Source organism: Hippichthys cyanospilos, chromosome 8, assembly GCF_059441005.1.
Source record: "Hippichthys cyanospilos isolate Australia breed blue-spotted pipefish chromosome 8, RoL_Hcya_1.0, whole genome shotgun sequence".
In the NCBI taxonomy this organism is placed as follows: Eukaryota; Metazoa; Chordata; class Actinopteri; order Syngnathiformes; family Syngnathidae; genus Hippichthys; species Hippichthys cyanospilos.
The window spans coordinates 9,305,261-9,330,042 of NC_142376.1; the positions used below are offsets into that span (position 1 = coordinate 9,305,261).

At 38.3% G+C, this 24,782-nt stretch overlaps 1 protein-coding gene across 3 annotated transcripts in view; it reads left to right on the top strand.

Annotated features, from left to right (window-relative positions):
- ltbp1 (latent transforming growth factor beta binding protein 1) overlaps positions 1–24,782 on the top strand; it is a 56,045-nt gene that overhangs the window by 22,508 nt on the left and 8,755 nt on the right. The window contains exons 6-22 of one of the 3 annotated variants that reach the window (XM_088421277.1): positions 2,497–2,703; positions 2,797–3,101; positions 3,735–3,837; positions 4,756–4,815; positions 6,248–6,370; positions 10,544–10,711; positions 11,979–12,152; positions 13,641–13,660; positions 14,179–14,281; positions 15,625–15,711; positions 16,368–16,493; positions 17,255–17,380; positions 18,786–18,905; positions 19,998–20,120; positions 21,902–22,027; positions 22,188–22,316; positions 24,172–24,300. In XM_088421277.1, coding sequence (XP_088277403.1) covers positions 2,497–2,703; positions 2,797–3,101; positions 3,735–3,837; positions 4,756–4,815; positions 6,248–6,370; positions 10,544–10,711; positions 11,979–12,152; positions 13,641–13,660; positions 14,179–14,281; positions 15,625–15,711; positions 16,368–16,493; positions 17,255–17,380; positions 18,786–18,905; positions 19,998–20,120; positions 21,902–22,027; positions 22,188–22,316; positions 24,172–24,300 — 2,229 coding nt within the window. The remainder of the gene's footprint in view (positions 1–2,496; positions 2,704–2,796; positions 3,102–3,734; positions 3,838–4,755; positions 4,816–6,247; positions 6,371–10,543; positions 10,712–11,978; positions 12,153–13,640; positions 13,661–14,178; positions 14,282–15,624; positions 15,712–16,367; positions 16,494–17,254; positions 17,381–18,785; positions 18,906–19,997; positions 20,121–21,901; positions 22,028–22,187; positions 22,317–24,171; positions 24,301–24,782) is intronic. The other 2 variants (XM_088421279.1, XM_088421278.1) reach the window with 2 other exon arrangements.

Consider the following 24,782-nt stretch of genomic DNA (forward strand, 5'->3'; position numbering starts at 1 on the left):
TCAGGGTAATGCAAAACTGCCTCTTTGTCATCGAGTGAGTGATGTTTGTTTCTTATGTAACACAGGCTCATAAAAGTGTGAAAACTGTATTTTTGACCATAAAGGGAGCATGTCAGTGTCTTTGGCTGACAGACGGAGAGAAACATGAGAGGAGGGAAACAAAATGAAATCCTGTCTGGCTTAGCAGAACAAATTTGTTTAAGTGTTGTTTCACCAGCTGAAAGACAGAAGAAAAAGCCAATTGGCTGTGTTCTATTGCATGTTTCTTCAATGTAGCCCAGAGGTGCTGAACTCATTTTAGCTCAGGGGCCATACGGAGAAAAATGGCAGGGCGGACAGGTAGGATCATACTATATAACTTAAAAATAATTAGTGTGAATTATATATACTGGTATATTTTTTTCTATGGTCCCAAATCCTTGCAAATACCGCGGTAAAACATTCCAAGTAACGTAATATATTTGGTATAGACACAAATCTTAGCATCTCTGCTTTTGTAATCTGTTGGCATTACGTTGTTAGCGCAAATGGTTAAGAACATCTTTTCGAGCGGATTAAACCTCGAGGGGCCTGATTCTGCACACGAGCTGTATTTTTGACACCCCTGATGTAGGCAGCGAGTGGATTTTGTTTTTCTTCGTATCCATGCTGTCAGCGCAGAAAATATCTGATTGTTCATTGTTTGCAGATCCTAAAAACTTTTTACCACCACACAATCATATTCTTAATTACTAAATTGCTGTAGCTGGGCTGAGTAATACTGTAGTTCAGGTAAGGTTCTGCCTCGCTGATGCAGAGTCTTGAAAACCTAGCACACAGAAAGGCAATTACAGTATCATGCAAAAATTTGGTCCAGGCTGTTGTGTTCATTCACGCATTCACCGCCAGCCGAGTTAAAATGGGATTTTGATTTATGTCGTTATTAGCAACAGCGAATGCATTAACGTCTTCATCGCCAGTAAAAAAAAAAAAAAAAAAAAAGATCTTTTCCTTTAATAGCCCTGAATGGTAGTGGAGTTAAGCTACATGAGCAAAATACAACACTCGCCGTCCGTGCTATAATCCTGACTTTCAAACGTCAACCCCAAGTCGGCAGTGAAAAGCAGCGAGATCATTGACCAAGTCCATTGTTGATCCAATTCTAAAACCTTTTCAAATGTTATGCTTAGCATATTTGGCTGCCTGAAGGAACAGTGTGAAGTGAGGAGGCTTTAAGTCTCCTGCACTTGTCCAGGCTTGCTTCATTCCTTCTGCCTTCTTCTCTCGCTTTCCTTTCTTCCTTGTGTGTGTAAAAGGCTGAGCCACGGGACTGGGAAGATGAAAGCTTATTTGGTCAAGGACTATTACAAAGAGTCAAGAGACAATAAATAACTCCTTTCTTGTTTATCCTACTTGCATGATGAGAGAGGTCAAAAGGGAAGAGTGTTGACTTATGACGGAATGGGATCCGTTCGGCCAATTATCATACTATAAATATCAGGCCAATGAGATCATGTTGGCGATGTTTCAGAAGAAAATTTGGATGGCTAAAGTTAAACAAAAAAAAAGAAGTAAATATAAAAGTATAAATATATGCGTGTAACTGACTGCCCAGGTTTTACTGGAAAAAAATAACTGATTACACTAGTGACTTAAAGATCATTTTGACAAGCAAAATGTTTTCTTTCACTTTTGGCTTTGTGTCAAGGCACAAAATGTGAAACTATCCCACTGATGATTCTAAAGTAAATGCTTAAAACATGGTGATCTTACGACATATTGCTCCTGTAAGTAGAGATGGCATGCGTTTCCTGCAGGGGGCGATTTTTTTCAAATGGATGCAGGGTCATTGACAACCCCAAAATCCTGTATAAAAAACTACTTGCCTTATAGCAGTCTTCAAATAGTGGGGTGGGCTCCGCTTAGGGGGGGTGCAAGGCAATGTCAAGGGGTGCCCAAATGACCTCAAGAAACAAGCTTAAAAGTTCACATTCAGGCTTGAACGTTAACGTTGATCATGGAGCCCTACCTAGTGGACATGATTACTTATTTAGGTCTAGTGCAGAGGGAACACAGACTAGGCATTGTGGTGTGTGATTAGTTGGAAATGTTTTAAGCCCATCTACTGTACTGAACTAGCTGTAGAAAGTACTGTTAAGTAGTTTTTTTTGCAGTTTATTTATTTATTTTTTATTTTTTTAGCAAGATACCAATTTAATTTTTTGCGGGAAGGGGTGTTGATGACCGGAGTGAATGACGAACCGACAACTACAATTTCCGGCTTGAATAAATGTCGGGGGGCACCAACGACTGACGAACCAGCAAAAACATGTAAAATGCTGTTTTCGATTTGAGAAGGAGACAAACACCAGTCCTACAATTAGGATTTACAACCCTAATTCATCATGAATAAACTATAGTTGTAAAAAGTTGTCTTTGCTTTGACAAGAAGAAAGAATGACGCCATTCCAAACCAAGCCCGTTTCTGCTTGTGCTTCTAATTCTTGTTTCTCTCAGTGGTCTGTCATCTGCCTTGCATTAATGGCGGCAAGTGCAGTGCCAGGGACAAATGTCAGTGCCCTCCAAACTTCACTGGAAAGTTCTGCCAGATTCCAGTTCAGAACGGACACCATCAGCCCCAGCAGACGTCGGGAAGCTACAGTCAAACTCAGGTCCATTCCACACATACGTTGCCTCTGACCTACAGCAATGGGCAGAATACTGGTGAGTGTGAATGCTAAACATGACCTTGCCCGTCACAGTAATACACACACATTTGTTGCATATTAATCATGCCCTGTAATTTTCTCTGACCAGTATTCACTCCCAACATTGTAAACATCCACATCAAGCATCCTCCAGAGGCGTCCGTTGAGGTCCACCAAGTGTCTCAGCTGGACAACCAACACAGTACTGGAGGAGGGTATCAAAGAGGTCCCCAGTCAGGATCCTCTTCATCCTCGAGCTACAGCTATCATCGATCCGAAAGCCATCAGGAGGTCCAGCACCACGGCTACAACATTGTGTATCCGGGTCAGCATCAGGACCATGTTACGCACTACCAGCCTGTCTCCTCAAAGAACACGTTGGGCCGCTGCTTCCAAGAAACTGTCGGTAGTCAGGTGAGCGCTCTCAAGCGTCAAATTCGATTTTGCAATCATAAAAAAATGAAAACAAAAATGACAGCTTTTTAAATGAGCTACAAGAAGTGCTTAATGAGAATATACCATGATATACCAGAATATAGTAATCTCCACAAGTAAACACAATTAGGCCCGTTGCTCTTGTGTTGGTGCAGTATTCTAGAAAATTTGTGTGTGTCGGTGTTATGCTGAAAATATGTTTGTGCTGTTCTGCTTTTGAAACATGCAGGTATGTTTATACAGTGTTGAAGGTATGATGGACCAGGTAGTTTGGAAAAAAAATCAAAACAAACATTTTAAAAGTGTTCATGTAGCATCTTTCTGCATAAATATGGTATGCAACCTGTGTCTCATTGGCCTGTGTGGCTTATACAGGACAAATATAGATTTTTGGTTACATTTTCCTTGGTGTGGTTTAAAGTCCGATGCGGCTTATAGTCTGAAAAATAAGTTAAATTTTCCAAAATCTCTACTTTTTAAAATATAGAAAAAATAGCTCAAAGTTGCTTACTGCATTTGTCTACACCTTATTTATGGCATACTTTACGTTGACTATTAACTTGCTGTATGTATTTATTTAATGGCGTAAACTGACTGCTTTGTACGTTTCAGTGTGGGAAGGCCCTCCCGGGTCTCACTAAACAGGAGCAGTGCTGTGGGACCATTGGGACATCGTGGGGTTTCCACAAATGCCAGAAATGTCCAAAGAAACCATGTAAGTGATGTCATTAAAAAGGATTATGCACATCATAAAGAGTAGAGATGCATATTTTACAATATCAGAAAATCGTTTGTGGTATTTGTTTTTAAATCCATCCATAGTCTTAAGATGTTTTCTAATTACTGTTGCATTTAAAACTGTAAAGAATATTCACGATGTTACTAACACCTTTTATTGTTAATCCGTCCTTCACAAACTGTAGAAGCTTCAAATGTATATCTCATGTATAATTCGGAAACTCGGCTAATGTGCTTGTTGTTATATTGTATTTATTCAAAAAAGAGACACGTTTGAAAGCTTTTTATGACAAACTGAATAATGACTCACGGGAGTATGCGTGTTCTAGGGTGACCCTGATCTCAGCGATTCCCTGTTATTCTACTGTGTGTGCAAATATTTCAAAGCGATAGTTCTGAATTCATCTTGCCATTTGTTTAGCCGTGTGAATTTTTTTATGGGTTCCTTTGATGCGGTGTTGCGTAAGAGGCTACTTTCAGGAATTGTAATTTCTTCAAGGAATGCGTTATATAACCTTCATGCTATAAATATTGAGGGCCATTCAAGCTCATGGCTGCAATGACAACAACCCACTCCACTTCCTCCACCTCATAAATGGGATTGGTGACCCATCCGTGGGGATCCTTGTATTTAGGTTCAAATCTGGCTCAAAAAATCTATTGTTCAGGCCCTAATTAGAATATAAAATCAGATCTTGACAACTCTCACCACTCATATTCAGCTGTGCGGAAATGATCCAAGAATGACTTATGATATTTACTGGGGGGGGGCAGCTTATACATACAGTGAGTTGATCATCCATCAATGTTGAGTGGGTCTGATTTATAGATGGTGTTTATGATGTATCAAATTTCTGAATAAATTCCCCATTTTTTCTCTCTATTGGCTCACCAGCTATTCCTCTGATCGACTGCCCTCAGGGTTACAAGAAAATCAACAGCACTCATTGCCAAGGTAAGGCAAGCTGTCACTGTGTCTGTCATTTAAATAATATGTATGCATTGTCCCAATTTATTGTCTTGGTTAAGACGACTGATGAAAAAAACAAAAAAAAATCAAATTGCAAATTTCTCCAAAAACCCATTAGAGGGCGCTGCTGCCTTATTTGGCTCATTGCCATTCTAACCATGCCTTTGAATTAGGCATGCTCAAAAAAACTTCTGGGTCACTTGATCTAGATCCCTTTAAACGTTTTGAAAATGTATTTTGAGCTGTAATATTTTGGATTCGTTTTTGGAGATTAGGCTCTGAATATGCACTGAAAACCGTCTTAAATATGATTAATTATAAGATAATGTAATGAGCATAATGTATGCATGGCATGTGGAGAATAGAATCTTTTCAACAGCCACCCGAGTAAACTTTTTATAAGCAATTAGTTTAATATGACTGTGCGAATTGTGTGTGCTCCTGAGAGACTGGAATACGAGTTGTTTCTGATCTGATTGTTTATTATTCCGAAGTGTTTTTAATAAAATATTGTAAGTAGGGCTGGATGATATGCCCCCCCCCAAAAAAAAAATCTCGATTTTCACGAGTCGATTTGGATAATTGAATTTTTTCAACAAAGATTTATTGAAAGGTTTGATTTATTAAAACACAAACCTTGTGAAAGACATATAGACACAGATAAGAATGATTTTAAATCAACATTAACGTTATCATATCTTGTGCATAACTTGCTTAAATGTCACAATTAACAAATTCAATCCCAAAGATGTTTTTTTAATGTATCTTTCATGAGTTTAGGCATTCAGTCCTAGGTATTTATTTCTTGATTTACATTTCTATTTATTTAATTAGCGTTAAGATGAAGAAAGACCAGGAAACGGATGGCAGTCGATGAGTATAGTTAGTAACGAATGTAAACATGTCCTGTAAACATCTCCTCCAGCTTTCTGGCGCTTTTGCAAAGCATTGATTTTCCAATTTAGCTCATTTTCAAATCTTTGATTTTCAAAATGACAAACTGATCGAATTCGTTGGATTTATCGCCCTGTCCTGATTGAAAAATATTCGAGATGCTTGCCAGGTTCATCAGGAAAAATTCCAATATTGGCGTCACAAAATATCCTGTGTATTTCAAATCTAAACTGCAAAAGTTATGCCCTTTGAAGTAATCCCTCCCGGAATCCAATGCACTTTCCCAGCCTTTACTGACACGCCTTCATGCATTCTTGGAAGGATTCTTACAGGATCACCCGCTGCACCATTGTCACGGTTAACTTGATGCCGTCCAAAAAGGGCTTGTCTTTGAATTAGAGACTGCTTTACATGCACACTAGAATACATACGAATTGCATACATTTCCCAAATTAATGTTTCCTATTTCAATCCCTTCTTCACTGTTAAAAGTGTTGTCCTCAATTATTTTATTTATTCACAGATTTTGATGAATGTCAGCTGCAGGGAGTGTGTCCGAATGGAAATTGTTTGAACACTGTGGGAAGCTATCGATGCATCTGCAAACCTGGCTATATTCCTGACCCCATGCTCACTACATGCATATGTAAGTGTGGTACTTTCCGATTGCACTACAAAACTTAAGTAGAGGAGCTGTGTGTATTATGCGTAATCAATAAACAGTACGTGAAATATACAGTGAATACAGTATATATATACTGTATAAATGTATAGATACAGTAATATAAATATATCATATTTGGCATAATTACACCTTTTAATGTCATTGCAGTTAAATGATATGTCAACATGTTTTTTTAAGATAACATTGTTTATTCAAATTTTAAAAAAATCAAATTCAAGTTTTTGATCAAACTACTCTAAATGCATTACGCACAGCATGCGTGAAGATGTGCAGATAATTTTATTGCTCATTAATAGGAAGCCCCAAATATTAAGTGACACATAAGATTTAGACCATTTTTCATGGCGGACAGCAGAAGGTGCTGCAGATGCTGCATTTACCATTGTCTGTAGCTATAACAAACATGGCAGCTTCCGGAGAAGTGCCACCCCCCATGTCATATCATTTAATGATAACTAGACCTACAATTAAATTTACAACATAGTGGGTCATCAAGAACACATTTATTTGCAAGTTTTTGAAATTTATAATCATTTAATTTCTTCCTTTATAATTAAAAATGGTCTAAATCGTACACAGTGTCCCTTTAATGCTGCAGGTATATCTAAAATATATAAAAACGTTTTTCAGTCTTTCTCACTGAGTTTACATTGACAACCTAAAATATTATGTCAGCAGCTTATAGTTATCCATTCACGCAAAATGTTAAATTGTGCTTGCACTTTTGAATTTGTTATCCATGTGAGTTCCTGGCTGAATAACCTCAAAATACATTCAGCATACATTTCCACATGCCCTTAAGCATATCAAGATAAGGAGATGTGCTTTTAACATGCTTGATTCAACGCATATCAATCTAGCGCATGGATAATAGCATGGTTTTTACTGTATAATCCCCCCCAAAATGCATGCATTGCAAGGCCGACTTTACTGTACATGGTCTGCCTTTGCCTTCCATGTTTTTTTTTATGACACACCGAAGCGGTTTTCAGTGTTTGATGTTTGATGGCGTGTGGTTGATAGCTTTGGACTGACGATACATGTGCAGTGATCATGGACAATTGCTTTTGTACTGCATGTTACTTACATTTTGAAACGTATGCCAGATACATTTGGGCAAGGGGCAGTATCACCAAAACTTTGACAACTAAAGTCAAACACAAATCAATGCAAAGTCACAAACGTATTTCTTCTTGCGCTGACACTTGCTTGTTGTAGTTTGGCAAACTTGATTTTTGTAATGTAATCCACAGTCTCTCTTGTATCTCTTGTAGGCGGAGCCATATTGTTGTTTTGTCCTGCACTGTTGTGATGGGAAAAATGAAGGTTCATGGCCCTTTAGATAGCGCTGTTTGTTTAAAGATAAAGGCTACTGCAGAGGAAATGTATTACATATCCGCTGCATCTCAAAATTGAGCGCCATCTGGAGGAGTCAAAAAGAATCACAAGTGCTTCATGAAGCTTCATTTGTCCAGCACTACACAGGGGTTGACTAGTTGTTGAGTTGGAAGGCTTGAAATAACTTTAGAGAGTGTGCAGTGGGCATTTCTTCGTGTCACTGCTAAGTACAAAATAATTTGGTGAATGATTTATTATTTGAAGCATGTGCAGTTCCATTTTTATGTTTTTTACATCATTAAAAAAAGAATGAAATTTAGATAAATTGTTCAGGTAGTGAATTTCTTTCGATTGGCAGTCTGTAAGTAATTTCAGCTTTTTCTTCTTGCGGTACCTCTTAGTTTAGAGTCTTCTTGTTTACACTAAGATTTACAGACAACTATGGAACAAACCACAGAACCGAATCATGGATTTAAGCAATCGTTTTTCTGTAACATCTTTGATAGGTGGGATGATTGTCATCTATTATGATGTGAATACCAAACAACAGAAAATAACAAAAAAGTGCATAATAACATACATTATACATAAGCTGTACTGACCTTTTCAAAACAAATATTTTTGTTATAGTAAAACAATTAAAAGTAGTACAGAAATGGGTTAATGTATAATGTATGGCCTAAGGGTGGGCCCTTCATATCTGGATAAAAATGCAAATATTTGATTTTTTTTTCCCCTTTTTTTTTTAACAATTCAGACTTGGCCTTTTATTTAAGAGTTTTATTTAATTATGAGTGATTTTTCCCTTGTGGGCGGACAAAACATTTATCAATCCATCACGTACCTATCTAACACTGGGCTTAAAAAGTTTTTTTTTTTTAATCTTTGAAGAACAATATTTTGTCTGTTCCTGTTAGAACAATTCCAGCTGTCACTGGTATGTGCTAGATGTTTAATTGCACCATTTGACTTGGAACACACCAACTAAACCCCTCTGCATGGCTTCATCTCAACCAGCGCTTGGCTGTAATGCATGTTAATGTTTACTCATGTCTCTCCTGCAGTGTTTAATGTGTGCTGTTGTGTTCAAATGTGTGTCTGTGTTCAGTGTTGTCACCAGATGCGAACCAGATGCAGAGGATTGATGACACAAAATACCCGAGTTCCCCAAATATAAGATGCACATTTTTTTTCCCCCCAAAAAATAAACGCCAACATTATGTGTCCGTGCTATAAACAGTAAAAGATTAGAATTTTTGTCGACGACATTCGAGAAAGATTGCAACCGTCAGCCACATACACTGAGATTTTACATAGAGATGCTCAAGTCTATATCGGACGTATTCTTACTTTCAGTAGTTATGGTAATGGAAAGAGCTAGAAGTTGGTACAACATTATTTTCAATAAAATAAGCAAGCAGACTGAATCAACGTCCGAGTCAATCCTTATCCACACAGGAACATTACAGAAACTTTCAAGAAACAAGCGTTTCTTGCAGCAGAGCAGACTGCAAACTGCGAGGCCGCTACAAGGTTTGGGCTAACGGCCCTCGCACGTCGACCTAAAGTGAAGCCTCTAGCTAACCAAACAGGGTAACGAGGAGGTAGAGTTTATTCTCAGCGCTCACTTTTATTTCAAAAGAACTTTATGTGAAACTCTCCTCAAGGCTCCATTGTACTCTCAACTGCTCCGCATGTGAGCCTCTGCACAATCTCTCACTCTCACACTCTTATCAGTCTCACTCACCCACCCGCAAGCCACACACAGCTGTCACAGCCCACACTATACCCACAATTAGGGCTGCATGATTATAACCAAAATAATAATCACAATTATTTTGGTCAATATTGAAATCACAATTATTTACCATGTTCGGTCAAACATGTCTATTTATCTCCGTTTTTTAAACAAGCAGTATATAAACACGGCTTCAAGGCTTGATACTCATTAAAAAATGATAAACTAAAATAAATAAATATACACAATAATGAAAACAAATTGAGCCAATTTATGGCGAAAACTTGGCACACAGGGCAACACAGCTAACTTCTTGCTGAGTGCAAACCAATGAAAAAAATGAAGCCTACTTAGAACCAAGCACATTATTTACTTTTAAGCAAATTTGAATCAATTAGCAGTCAAAATGTAATTTTCGGTCATTTCAAACTGATTTATTCCGATTTTTCAAAATGGGCCTCAATTAGAATCAGGTGAGAAACATAACTCCAATTCAGCAGAGGCTTTTGTCATGCAAACATGTGGGAAACATTGCCCCCTTGTGGTAGGATGACAAAGTGTTGATTTGACATGTACAATAGCAGGCTTTTTAAATGTTAATTTCGCAAAGTATCGAAAATTCGATTAATTGTGCAGGTCTAACTTATGGATACAAACACAAGAAAATATGAAGGCTTTACAAAGATGTGATTTTCTCTTTTCCTAATGTTTTTACATTGTCGCCAAACTGTCAGCGCGTCCTATACGCGGTAACAGAAAATACCGGAAGTTGACTCTAAAATTAAGGGTGCTTCCTATACACAGTGGCGTCTTATATTTGGGGAATAACTGTACCTACTTTCCTTGTAACAGTTTGCTCTTTTTACAACAATGTCTACATTATGTTTGATATGTAACTTTATTTCGTTCAAGGCAAGTTTGCTCTGGTGAAGGGGTCTTCTTCATTTCTTCACTTTGTCTTTTCTTCTCCCTTCTGTGTCTCCTACACTCTGGCGCACCACTTCCATCCATCGCATCCGCTCCTCTCCTCTTTGTCCTCCTCGCGCACACCTCCTCAGCCAACATTCCTGCCATCCAAGAGGAGAAGGGGGCTTGCTTCCGTTTGGTGAGCTCAGGGAGGCAATGCTTGCACCCAGTGTCTGCTCAGTTGAGCAAACAGCTCTGCTGCTGCAGTGTAGGCAAAGCCTGGGGACCACATTGTGACAAATGTCCCCCTCAAGGAACAGGTAAGGCCTCCAAGCTGGGACGAGCACATCAATTGAATTTTTTCAAAGATACTTACTTTCCAAAATATTTGTGAGTACGATGTTCTGACGCGGACAATAACGTTACAAACCCTCATTTATATCATTTACTGTACGTAAAACAATCGCCACCCGCTGGCTGTGCTGTTAGTCGTCATGGTCTATAATGCACCTTCTTTGTTTTTATTTTTTGACAATGTCACTGATAGATTATTACCACTACTTTATATTGTGAAAAGAAATGCATATTGTACCTTTTTAACTGCACCGGTAATTCTACGAGACGAGATTAAGTTCACAAGAGTCAAAATTTGTGATAATATAAAATAATGCCCCAATATTTGAATGTTGTTTTCTTCAACTGCCAAACCAAGATATCACTACACAGGTTATCTGAAAGTAAGTAAGCCTTGTCATTTTTTGGGGGTTTGTTTATTTATTTTTCATAAATAGGGTACTATAGAAATGTTTGAAGTGCTCATTCCATGTTTTCTCGGTGGGAATTTTCCACAAAGATGGCAGCCACTGGTAATGGGAGGAAAAAGATAATAAAAACAAACATCCATACACTTCCACCACCATGCGTCCAATTGAAACATAAATGTGTATTATACCCTTTTTAAAATCTGCATGCTTTCCCTCCCGTTTCACAGCTTGGCTTAGTAGTTGCTTTTTTGTGTACCAAATGCTTTTACTGTACAGTAGTACAGTACATTTGTATAACACTGAGCCTTTTTCTTGTTTTCACTTATTTATAAGGAGTTGAGATTTATACTTGAAATGAGAAGCTACCATGCGATTGAAACATACTGGATTTTATTTTATGAGTTATGCACAATGGGTTTCGTGTTTTGTGATCTTTTTTTTCTGAGTAGTTGTAGTAGTAGTAGTAGTTCATACACTATTTTTAGTAGTTTTTAGTACATGATTTTATCCATTTAATCTAAACCTGGGGCAAATGTCCACTGATTGTGTTTAACCTTTTGAATATGGAGAAAGAATAAAAGCAATCCTTAACAACATCTTTGTCAGAAACAGTACAGTTCATCTATAACATACAGTAGTTCGAATTTATGTTCTTATATATAAGCCCAATGAGAAGTTCAGTTCAGTGAATTCTTTAATTTTAAACTAAAGTGCTATTTCAATCATTCAACGCAATTCTGAAAGCGATAATGTAAAGCTGGCATGAGTGATTTCACGTGAAGCTTGGTATCCTAAACATTTATTTGCTTCTTTTCCTTGTTAGCTATGTTCAAAGAAATTTGCCCTGGAGGGATGGGCTACACCGTTCTCCCAAATCCACCCGTCAATAAACCAGTTACAGCCCACCAGACGCCGATTGATGCGCTTACACCGCAGCCATTGCCCACTGCAGAAAAACCAATGGTGGCTTTTGGGAAGCCCGAAGAGATGATACCAGGTGAGTGTTTGTGATTGATCTTTTGTCACGATCATACTCGGATACTTTTGAATTTATGAAAAATACGTGCAGTTGGAGACTCAAGGTGCTATTCAACACTGAACACAATTCTAAGATTGAAAAAGTTCTCTGGAAAATAGCAGCAAAAAGCGATGCGTTATTATTTTTGCTGATTGTATTTCGGGGAAAGAGATTTTCAGTCAGTGAGTGCTAACACATGGGTAACAGTTATTGTTGTTTCCTCTCTTGAAGCGAGCTTCTTTGCCAGGCCTTGACTGCAGCCTGCTGAAATGACTGACTTTTTTTTGTGGGGATTTTTGCCTTCTAATGTGTCTAAATGGATGAAAAGAATGCACATTTGGATGACTGAATTGGCTTTGATTACATTTTATTGTTTTAAACTTTCGCGTTGCTTTGGTGGTATGTTTTAGGCCGGGTCTTTATCCGTCCATGGTGCTCATGGTTTTGTATTGTTTAGAGCCAGAGTCATTAATTTAGCTGCACGTGATCAATCCTCTAGATTTGTTTTCACGGAGGTGTCTCTTGGAACTGACACTACGGGTTTACATATACCCGCACTAACACTTTTATATCATGCTCCACACGCCAAATCGGCCAGGAAATTCTTATCAACACCAGCCAAACTGAATTTTAACCCCCTTTGACACGTTGTTGGGTTTATAAAAAAAAACACAGATACATAATAGATTCTCATATATACATATACAGTATGCATATATATTACTGCTGCCAAGTGATTAAAAATTTGAATTGAATCACACAAGTTTTGACATTTTTTTAAATCTTTTTCAAACTTTTGGAATTAATGTAAAATCATCATATATATATATATATATATATATATATATATATATATATATATATATATATATATATATATATATATATATATATATATATATATATATATATATATATATATATATATATATATATATATATATAAGTGTGTGTGTGTGTGTGTGTGTGTGTGTGTGTGTGTGTGTGTGTGTGTGTGTGTTCACAATTTAACAATTCCATTGGAGTTGCACAATGATACAGGAATTAAAGTGATAACATAGCAGCCAAACAAATCATTTAGATTGTTTTGATAGGCTGAACCATCACAGATTGTGTATAGTAGTTTTGACTCACCTCACAGTATTTTCCTCTCCAGGCAGTGTCCCATTTATCTTTTGCAAAGGTGACTCAGGAGAGGTTTATACCATTGTGGAAACAGTTGTTGAAAAAGAGAATTTCATCTCTGTTATTATTCAGGGCATGCTTGGCACTTCCTAGATAAAAGGCGACTGTTTAATTTTTTTTGGGGGGGGCAGCAGAGTGCAAATTAAAACTCTTTGGGTGGCGTGAAATTGGCTTTTCCTGGTATCAAACTTTTTGATGAAACGTTCTTCTGGTTGTCATTTATTGTGTCCACATGGTTACATTAATTTAACAATTTTTCCTTTGTGTATTGTGCGTTGTTAGCAACCACAGGCCCCGATCAGGTAGGTTGCATTGAGATAGCTGGCATGCGTAAAAGTCAATCAGCTGCTGCATTATAGCCATAAATCACATCTGCATGGAGTCATTCACTGTGCTCACTTGCATAAATTAGGCATTGAGGAAAACTTTTAAAGTGTAGCACAATATTGGACTATAGGTGAGTAACACTAAATAAATGGGTTTTCGTGTGTGTGTGTGTGTATGTGATATATAAATTCACACATACACACTCACACTAAATATATAGCTTTGTCCTTTTTTGGGGTGTGCAATTAGCAGACAATTTGCCTTCTGGCTTCCCTGCTGAGCTGCTCATTCTTGCTCTATGGTATTATTGAGTAGCAGTCAGTTTGCAAACAAGCTGAATGTTAATATCCTTGCGAGCATGCATCTTGCATGGCAAAAGCTTGATGCGCTTCACATGCAAGCTGAAAAGTTATTAAAGCGGTTTAATAATCTGTCAGTACATCCAATTTGACTGCATTTGTGTGTTATTGCTCTCTTTTTTTTATCGTTGAAGGAGCTGGTAGTACCTGTGGTTAGTAATAGGCCAGTCATTGATTCCATACTACCCCAACTATCTCCAGGTGTTTCCACTGTCAAGATGAGCTCGGCTTACCCAGGTGTCTGTCTGGTTCTCTTCACTACGTATATGTAACAATCCGTTACTAAAGGTGTTTAGTGCGCCTAAATATTTAAAACCGAAATGACAGATCTTCAAGGAATAAAGGTTTCTGTGATTACATTGTGAATTTTGCTGAGAACATAGTTATGAAAAGGTGAGGAATTATTGGCCCAGAGCTGATTCTGTACAATACTTCAAATCAAAGTGAAAATTGAGACTTGAGGTTGATGAGGGAAATTAGGTTGATCAACTTATTAAAAAATATCAATAGGCAGTAGCTTGTTTTGGAAGGACTTGGGTTTTGTGACCTGAGGGTAGCATAAGATGACTTTTCTCTGAAGGTTTTTAAATAAACTTAACTCGTGGAGAAATTGTATGTGAGTGTTCAAAGCTGAATGAAAAATTATGGAACCGTATGGAATGTTTTTGAATCATGGAATAAAATAGAATTGTTTTAAATGTGATTTGAATGTGATGTGATTTGAATGAGATGAACATTTAGAACACATTTTTGAATTCTGGGAATGATGACATAAAGGCTGTACTTCTCTATAACTCAAAGAATTATTTCATTTGCAATGCAAATGAGCACAGGAACAAATTTTGCTTGGTCCAGCAGCAATAGTCAGATTTTGTTATTTAAGACAGCGGTTTTGAGATACCAAAGAAGGGGAAGAGCCGAATAACTCGAAAAATAAATAAATAAACATCTGTTGCGCTAACTGTGCTATACATGAGGAATATTTTTTTGTGCAGCCAGCCCTTTTTCAGAGTCACTCTTCCAACCTTAAGCCACATTTCCACTTAAGCAGCAAAGTGTTTCCACAGTCCAATTTGGAATGCTAAAATTTGATCTGGCGTTTGTTTCCGTATAGTGATAGCTCCGTTACCCAGTGAAATTACATTTTTTTTTTTTTTTTTTATTCATCAGTACTTTGGTCAAATATCCCTTATGTCCATCTCATCCACACACCTATCTCTATCTACCCATCCATCAGTCCATCATCCCCATCTACCCATCTACCCATCCTCTCATCCATCCACCGTCCCCCTCCATCTACCCACACACTCAACATTCATTCATTCATTCATTCATTCATTCATTCATTCATTCATTCATTCATCCATCAATCATTCATCCATGCATCTATTTATCGGCCATCCATCATCTCCATCCACCCGCCCATTGTATTCGCAACCCGAAAAAAAGTTGCAAGGGGTTGCAAGAAGTAAACCATAAGTAGCGAGTGAAAACTGCACTTTAATTCTTAAACCCTTTAACCAAAGTATATCACAGGCATGTTATCCAAAAATATTAATTTGTGTCTTCTAACTTTATAGAGGTTGTTGAGCAGAGTTCCCCGCCTGTTCCAGTGGAGGTCTTCCCTTCTAATGCAGGCCAAGACATTGCACCAATTCAATTTGCAGGTACGCTTCTCTCATTGATTATTTCTTCATAGTCCTAGTTGACATAGCCCAAAAATTAAATGTTGTTTAGGATTTTTGGAAAAATAAATCAAACTTTTGATTTATTTTTCCAAAAATCCTAAGGAAAATTTTCAGGCAAAACTATCAAACACTGATTCAAGATGATGTAAACTTAACATTAAATGCTTGTCCATATTTTGCTTAAATGGGTAGTTCATTTATTTTTGCAATTTTTACTGTAAAAATGTAATATTTTGTCTACAATTGATTAATATTGAATAATGAATATTTATAAAAACACATTTGTTCACTTGACGAAAATGACATGACCTGTGCCCAAGGCTCGGGTAACAACCAACGGCGGTTCGTCTGTTGGTCATGTGACGTGCAAAATAATTTTGTTATCAAATCAACTCATTCAATACTAAAAACTTAGTTTGAAGTTTTTAAGAGTCCAGACATTCATTCTCATGTATTTGAAGGCGTTTTCTCTAACATGCCACCGGTTCACCTGACAATTTGGTGGCTGAAAGTACCCTAAAGTTTATGCCTCTCAATGATATTATCATAATTGTAGATATGGGCATGTTTGATAATCAATAACACAATGAATTGATGTTTTGCTGTATTAAGTTTCCTTTTTTCTATTGAAACAGAGGTGGATGAGTGCCAGATCAACCCTTATATTTGTGGTCAGGGGCTTTGTTACAACACAGCTGAAGGCTACACCTGCCATTGTGATGAGGGATACGCCTTGAATGATGCACTGACCACCTGTGTAGGTGAGTGTAAAATACTTAAGGCCTTGAAATTTCAAGATTATGTTATGTAGTCTTTTTTCAAAAAACAGAATTTTTGTTTTGTTTTGATCAAATTTTACGATTAAGAGACCTTTTCTTTGACCAAAACCTATATAACACTTCTTATTCTAGATTAGGGGTGCTCAATGCGTCGCCCTCTACCGGCCTCAGCGGAAAAAAATCCCGGCAATCAAGGAAAAAGAGCGTCAGTTAAAAAAAGAATGTCAGTCCTGGCTTGATTGTTGTTTTTTTAGTGCCTTGAATTGACAGTTTGAACTTCATTTCCAAAACGTGATGCTCACATCGAAGCCTGCTTCCTCTGGGAACCAAAGATGATCAAGTTGGTTAAGTGTTGCTGTGACTGTGCTTCTGGAAAGAACTTCAAATTAAAAGCGTGCTCAAAGCGTGTCATATGTTACTTGCACCAAAAGTACGGTTTATTTTGAAGGATGAGCTGACTTCCTCACAACGTTTGGCTTTGACTACGATTCCGTGGCTTGAGAGGCAGCGCTTTGTCTCATAATGTCTCGTAGCACTTTTAAAGAAACAGATCACGTCCCAAAGATCTTGACCCCCCCGGCTGCTGGAAAAGTAGATCTTGGGGCAAGAAATTTCAAGCAGCCCTGTTCAAGATTACTTCATAATTACTAAATTAAGTTTAGTCTAAATAATAATATTTTCATGGCTGATCACCTGAAAATGTTGTATTTCTAACCAGATTCTGTGTTGTGTTTGTTGTTCAGATTTAGATGAATGTTTACAGACCCCATCTTTGTGCTCTGGTGGTCTGTGTCAAAACACCGAGGGTAGTTTCCTGTGTGTGTGTCCACAAGGATTCCTTGTTGATGAAGAGGGAACAACTTGTGTTGGTCAGTATGTCCAGTTTTTTTTTTCCACACACTCATCGGTTACAACATACATTCTACAAGGCATGATTTCTGTTTTTTTTCCTTAATTAAAATCCTTTACTAGACCATGAAAGTCTAACCCTAGCAAACACACCACTCGCAAAACAGAAGCTGGACATCATCACTGTTAGTGTTTGAATTTTAAAGAACGTGATCCCAGCATGATTACACCCAAGATATGCACAAGCTAGAGCTTGGTACAGTAGAGGTGGATGACTATTAAGCGACAACTTTTAAACTTGTTTGAAAAATTGTTTGACTAGTCGGATTGTATTTTGAAAAAGTTAAAAGGAGAAGTTCACCAACATTTTCAGGGGCCTCCTCGTCTGTAATGTCACTCACTTTAAGCGTTTGGTTTGTGGAAACGGGATTAAAAAGGTTATCCATATAACGAAAGGCAGGACAACTACAATGGGGAGGGGCTCTGTATTTCGCATGACACAGCAAAGCCTGATGAGGCACCAGGTCACACAGACGTTCCACAGGCTATCAAGTAAGTATCAAGAGAATTAAAAGTAGACGGAAATTTGGATGGAACCACGCTGGCCACACCGTTGCTAAAATCGCACCTCCCTGCTGCCTGTTTCCTCGCTCTTACTCTGATATAAATATGAGGTAGTCATTATGTGGTTTCTTGCCAATTCAACACAGAATTTCCCAACCACAAAGAGGAAACTGATTTGGAGCTCCAAGAGCAAACTAGCTGATGGTCATCACCCCCAAAACTCAAAAACCTCCCCTCTTCCGTAGTGGTGAGAAAAGAATACTGTTAGAACTTTTTGAGGGTATGTTTTGGTTTATACAGTTTATGATGGTCTAAACATATGCAACCAATCCATTGATTTATAAGATAGTAAAACGCTTTTTTTATGTGCAGAATAACTAACTCACAGTTTATCAGCTTCTTAAATCTTCATGCGGTTTAATATGAGCGGTGCTATATTGGTTGTTAAGATTATGCTTTACTGTTTTGGATTACTCTAACAGAGGGGTGTCCAAATGTATATTAACATATTGTAGAGAATTATTGTCACACGTACTGTATAGCACGAAACCACACAGAGAAATTCTTACTCCGCCATCATGCTAATCAAAAACTATTTGATAAATACGACAATACGGTATCACTAGTGCTTGCAAAGTTGACTCTATAAGCCCCCTGTAATTGTTCTTCCAGTTTATAGTTTTGAATGACACACTGCGCAAACGAGATCAAGTATTATCATAGACAGACAACATTTACAGTAGATATTGAAGACTCTTCCACTTGCTCCATGGAGATCTAACATCAAATTCATGCTATATGGTAAAACTTTCTGCCTGCTGCTATGATCTGTTGGTTATACTTTGCATTCACCTTTGACAGATATCAATGAATGTACAAACCGGACAGTGTGTCCATCTGGCATCTGCGTTAACATCCCTGGGGGTTACAACTGCGGCTCTTGCCCTCCTGGATTCTTGGCAGAGGGAGGCCATTGCGTAGGTAAGTCCAATGCAACCGCTGTTTCAATGTGTGTTTGTTAGTTATATTCAATGCTTCATATCACTGACGACAAGCTGAAACAACCAGCAATGAGGTATTTTCTTTCCACGTGAGAATTTCAACACCTGAAAGGCAATCTGATTTGGCAGATCATCAATATGAGAGACTGGAGACAAATAACAAAACCTGAGTCAAAACTTGTGTTTCATTACAGGGATTTCAGACAAAACCGTTCTCAAGAGAGCCTTTCTTCTTTTGCTTTTTTAAATCTCAAGCAGGGCGTAGTTTACAAACAAAAAGAAATCCACCTGCATGCAAGCCTTATCTGAAGAGAACAGATTCAACTTGCTCTGTTCTCCTTTCACACAGCTGTCTACCCTTTAACAGACATACAGGCAACGTTCCTTTTTACCACACCCTGCTCGAACAAATACGGTTATATGTTTAAATGAGATACCAAACGTTTTTCCGTCATCATTCGTTTAGTTTTTTTCTTTTGCTGTCACCTTAGCTTACGTAAAAAAAAAGCATGTGAGCAAGAGCGAAGCCACATTGTTGCCATGGCTACCTGTTTTGGCCACGCCCATGGGACCATTTAGATATCTGTGGTTTTTATGCTATTTGAACGTGCCGTGTAGTATTCTTCTACCACTTGATACCTGCCAGTTATTTATATTAACTGCTTATTTACATTTAAACGATGAAGTAAAATGATTTTGATTCATGACACCGTCTGTGCATGCCACCCCTTGGCCATCTCGTAAAAAAATGTTCCGGTTACACCGCTGGCTGTGAGGTTGTGGCTCCTCTATAGCGCAAGCGATGCCAAGCCACTGTGTGGAGGCGGTGACAGGAAAGAAATATACCATGCTAAAGGGTCGTTTATAGAACGGAACGACACAGCTCACAGATGTTTGCATGTCACTGCCAGATCAACATCATTGTGTGCAGGACTTGTGTAAAAATAACGGCACCACAAAGGGCGATGACAACATGTTTGATCGTATTTGATGTCCGCCTCGGCTGGTTTGAATTTTGGCTCACATCTTCACGGGGTTCTGAGATACCTCTTCAATGTTTGGAATTTTTCAGATGTAGATGAGTGCCAGGATCAACGCGTGTGTACCAGGGGCCATTGCATGAACACTGAGGGTTCCTTTATCTGCCAGTGTGGGCCAGGCTTTAGCGTGTCTCTGTCCGGTGACCAGTGTGACGGTACAGTATATAAACTATATTATATAGTATTTACTAATGCGGGGGTCTGCAACCCACGGTTCCAGAGTCACATGTGGCTCTTCGATCCTGCCGTGGTTTTTTGCCGCTTCGGAAAATAATGAGTAAAAAGACAATAGTTTGTTGGTTTTCCGAGTTAAATTGAAAATGTAAAGATTTGACTCTGTTCTGTCTGCTACATTTGACTTTGTGAACCATGAATCCAAGAAAAGAAACATTTCTGAAAGAAAAAATACTATGGTTAATGCTATGTGCTACGTGAACTGTATTAAACATAAATATCGCTCACATAGTTTCACAGATCATAGCTTGCAATCGTGTGTAAAGATGGTGACGACTTTCAACCCAGATGTGCTGACACTGAGCGTAAACCTTCACAGGCAAAAATCACACTACCCGAGTAAAATACTTCATCAAAAGTTTGGAAACACCTTCAAATTCCCCCTTATTTACCCTACATTGTAACTGAATAAACTTCTATTCAAGGTCAAATATATTTTAGGTTTCCGAATCTTTAAAGTCTGAACGAGTTTGCATATCTTGGTATTTTCTCAGCTTTATGATCTGGATGATGATTTATGACCTGAAACGACTTTCGGTTCGCTTCTCTGCATTTTCAAGAGTTATTACCTTGAATTTCTTGTCATCTTAATGGCTTTGAGAACATTTGAATATGTTGGTTCCAAACTGTAAATATTTTAATTGTCTATTATTTTGCATATATCTAAGTGAAATGGTCCTTCATTCATTCATCGGACTGACCACATGATCCACATGTGGCAAAATGATGACAATTTTGGGTTTACATTTTTGGAGGCTGCAGTTGGATCACTTAAATTTGGCTTTGATTTCAAAAATGAGATGGTTGCTTGGAAAAAAAAAAAAAATTCCAGCTCCTTATAAATTTTGTTTCCTGAGGGAGACAGTCAAAATTACTGAGTATTAAAAGTTGTTGACCTTTATACTCTTACAAATTGAATGTAAAAAAAAAAATTGTTTTTTTTTCCCAAGTGTTTTTCGAAGGGGATTATCAGTTTACCGTGCAGTTTTTTTGTGGTTTCTTGAACATGATATAATCTTTTCACAAATATATCCGAAAAGAGCGGTAAAGTCATAATTAACGGTGCATATAATATGATTAAATGAAAGTATTCTGATGCCACGTCATATTTTTATACTTAAACTCGTTTATCACCTACATTCTTCGCATACAGTAGTTCCTTGATTCCTAATTAGTTGTGGGATCACACTAACAATTCAAAACACAATTATTGCAAACTATGTTGGTTTTATGTTTGCCTGAAACCTTTATTATTCTAAAGGGGCGAAGGTTGGCGAAAGTGGCAGCTCTTTTGACCTCGTCAGGTTTTGTTCAAGCTCACAATTGTACTTCAGATGCAGACTAGACCTGCGAGCTACTCATGTGATCCTCAAAAGCTACCATTGATGAACCCTGATCTGAAGAACAATTGCAACTTTGACGAATCCTGAGATGTAACGCACATATGTTGCTTTTGTCAAAATTCGCTAATGTTCGCATCTCAGTGGAATAGAGGCTTGATTGTGAATGGTATAAAAAGTTTTGGGGGGGCCAAATTGCTTATTTCGCAACCACCAGTAAACTTTTCTCACAAGTGAACGACAAAATAAGTTGTCTCCCTCTTCTCAAGGTACCACTGTGTATTTTTCAACGAGAAAGAATATGTATTGCTGAAAGATTTTTTTTCCTTCCTGGCCAAAAACCTGATTTTCACTTGCCGTAGATGTGGATGAATGTTTAGAAGAAGACGAGCCCTGCAAGTCCATAGGGGAGTGTGTTAACAACATGGGCTCCTACACGTGTACCTGTCCCCAAGGGTACCGACAGATCGACGGCACCAGCTGCAGAGGTTAGCAATGTGAAGGAATCTCTCACTGTGTCTTTAGTCAAGGGTCATTGAAGCATGACTGCGCTGTTAGCAGGTGTGGACACTTTATGACGTCTATGAAGAACTAACACACACACACACACACACCCTCTCAATAGGAAGCCTGTTTCTTTCCTTGCAGATGTTGACGAGTGCGTCGGTGAGCCAGAACTCTGCTCGCCCCATGGTGAATGTCTCAACACAGAGGGATCCTATCGATGTGTGTGCGGGAGCGGATTCACTGCTAGTCCTGATACACCCTCCTGTGATGGTGAGATGTGAAAACGCACGCAGATGGAACCACTGTTTCACCAAGCACTTTATCACAGTTGTCAATTGGCTGATTATAATTCTTATTTTTTGGGGGGGTCAGTCTTCTCTTGACATTAAGGAAATGTCTGACAGCTATTCTTAAGTCAGCATTTCAACAAACCTCATTGAGAAGTGCTATTTCAACCCCAAAACTTTTGCACATCTTTGAAAGATTATGGGATTGATTTAATTTAACTGTTCATTCCTATTCATAGTCGTTAAAAAGCCAGACATAACCGCAGCATGGAAGCCAGAATCTGCGCTCATCCTTATGCGCTTATTACGGCGCTTTTAATGTCTGCAATGTCAATCTTCTTTTATACATTTAAGATGGGGAAAATGGCCTCCAGTTACTTCGGGCATGTTGCTCACATTTTTTTTAATAATACAGAAGCTTTAACTTCTTTGCCAGCGCTGTTTTTTTTTCCTTAAATAGTAATAACATTTTCTGTAATACAAAGGAACAAACAAATCTTTTGAGCTGACTGTCTAGACCAGGGGTATCCAAATCCAGTCCTCGAGAGCCACGATCCAGCCTGTTTTGGACGATTCACCTCAACTAGCACACCTGATACAAATGATCGGCTCCTCTGCAAGCCTTGCAAACGCCAAATACCAACTCTGATCATTTTAATCAAGTGCATTGTTTGAGGGGGAACATCGAAAATAGGTTTATGGCTCTCAATGACTGGACTTTATCATCCCTAATCTAGATGCAGAGGTAAATTGTGTGCTTCCAGTCTTGTGCAAATAAGAGTCTTTTTCTCATTAAAAAAAAAAAAAAATCACTAATTGCCTGTATTGGCTGAAATGAAATGCTTATACTGTGTAACATTTTCAGCCATATCAGCCAACCTTCTTATGTTTACAGAGGCTTTTTAGTCTTTATATTGATTTATATTTGACCTTTTCATATTTGCCTTGACTCTTTCTAAAGGTTAAATATTTGAATTTAAAATTCACATACTACACACACACACACACACACACACAAGCAAGCATGCATAGGGTTTGGTATGCACTCTTTCTTTCATTAAAAAGTCTTCCTCATTCTCAGTGTTTCTCCCACATTAAGCGCGCTGTCTGTCTGCACTCAGCGATGTTGCGTTTTTAAAGCCTTCATCCTCCAAAAGTCCATCAGTTATGGTTTGCGCGATTCCTTCAGGACCCAGTTTAGATAGTCCGAGGAAGTCAGAGGTAAATTCTCCATCACTGTAGAGTGACAATGTAAACGATCTCATTCACACCCGCATGAGAATGATCGGCAGCCCCGACAGCCAGTCCAAGCCGCCTTAATAAACAGACATGAGACACTTAGGTTTATGAAAGACGAGGAGAAAAGTATTAGACATAGCCTGTGTTGTTCCCGCAGTTTGTCTCACAGCCTAGCAAGAGGAAGTTTAGCTATTGCTTCTCGGTTAGCTTGTTTGTTAGCCATAAGCTGCGCTACATTCACATGCTCTTTTCATTCTTGTCAAATGAAGGATGGCTGAAAATGCTCCACCCTGCTAGCTAAGGGTATGAACGGTAAATTTTGCACCACATTTAAGTGTGCATCAAGGCGCAGCACTTCTTGGAGCCACTTTAAATGGAAAAAAAATGTTCAGCTCAGGTTGTTGTCATCAGTAAAAGTTAGGTAAGGTACGCAAATGCGCAAAGCGAAGCGTGCGACATTACGCATCCGTGATTTTTGTCACGCATGCGTACCAGTCACGTGCATACCTGTAAATATTCATACATATATGGACAAAGTATGTTAAGCAAAATAACTTACCAGTTAGAAGAAGTAATATAAGTTCTCTTTTGCTCAACAGATATCGACGAGTGTGGACTGAATGAGACTTTGTGTAGTCCTCACGGTTTTTGCGAGAATAGATTGGGTTCATTCAAATGCCTGTGTGATCAGGGCTACCAGGAAAGCCAAGATGGTCAAAGCTGTATAGGTAAGTCTCATATATTTGAATACATGAAGGTAGCCTACTTGAAATTGATGAAATGTCTTTCGATATAACAAAATCTTTGAATCCTCCAAACGTTGATCCATTATTTATCGAAACTCTTTTATTTCCACCACACAATAGTGGACGGATTTTTGTTTGTAATTCAGCTTTATAGAACTTTTCCCAAACTGAGTCGAGGTCACCATTCCTTCGACATCTGCAAACTTTTGTGTAATACTATATGTGTCCTCCTCTTGATTTAGAGCAGGGATCATCCAGTGCTTCTTATTCAGACTGCTTACAAATTGTACACGGGACTCAGAGGTTATGGATGCTGCAGCTTTCCCCGGGCTAATTGGAAACATGCTGCTCTGATTTACTCCTCGACACGATGAACCTTCCCGCTTACCGCTATCCCAGTGGCAATTTACTTCGCCGTAATCACCGCAATGCTCTAATTCCATGCAGTGTGTGTTTTAAACACA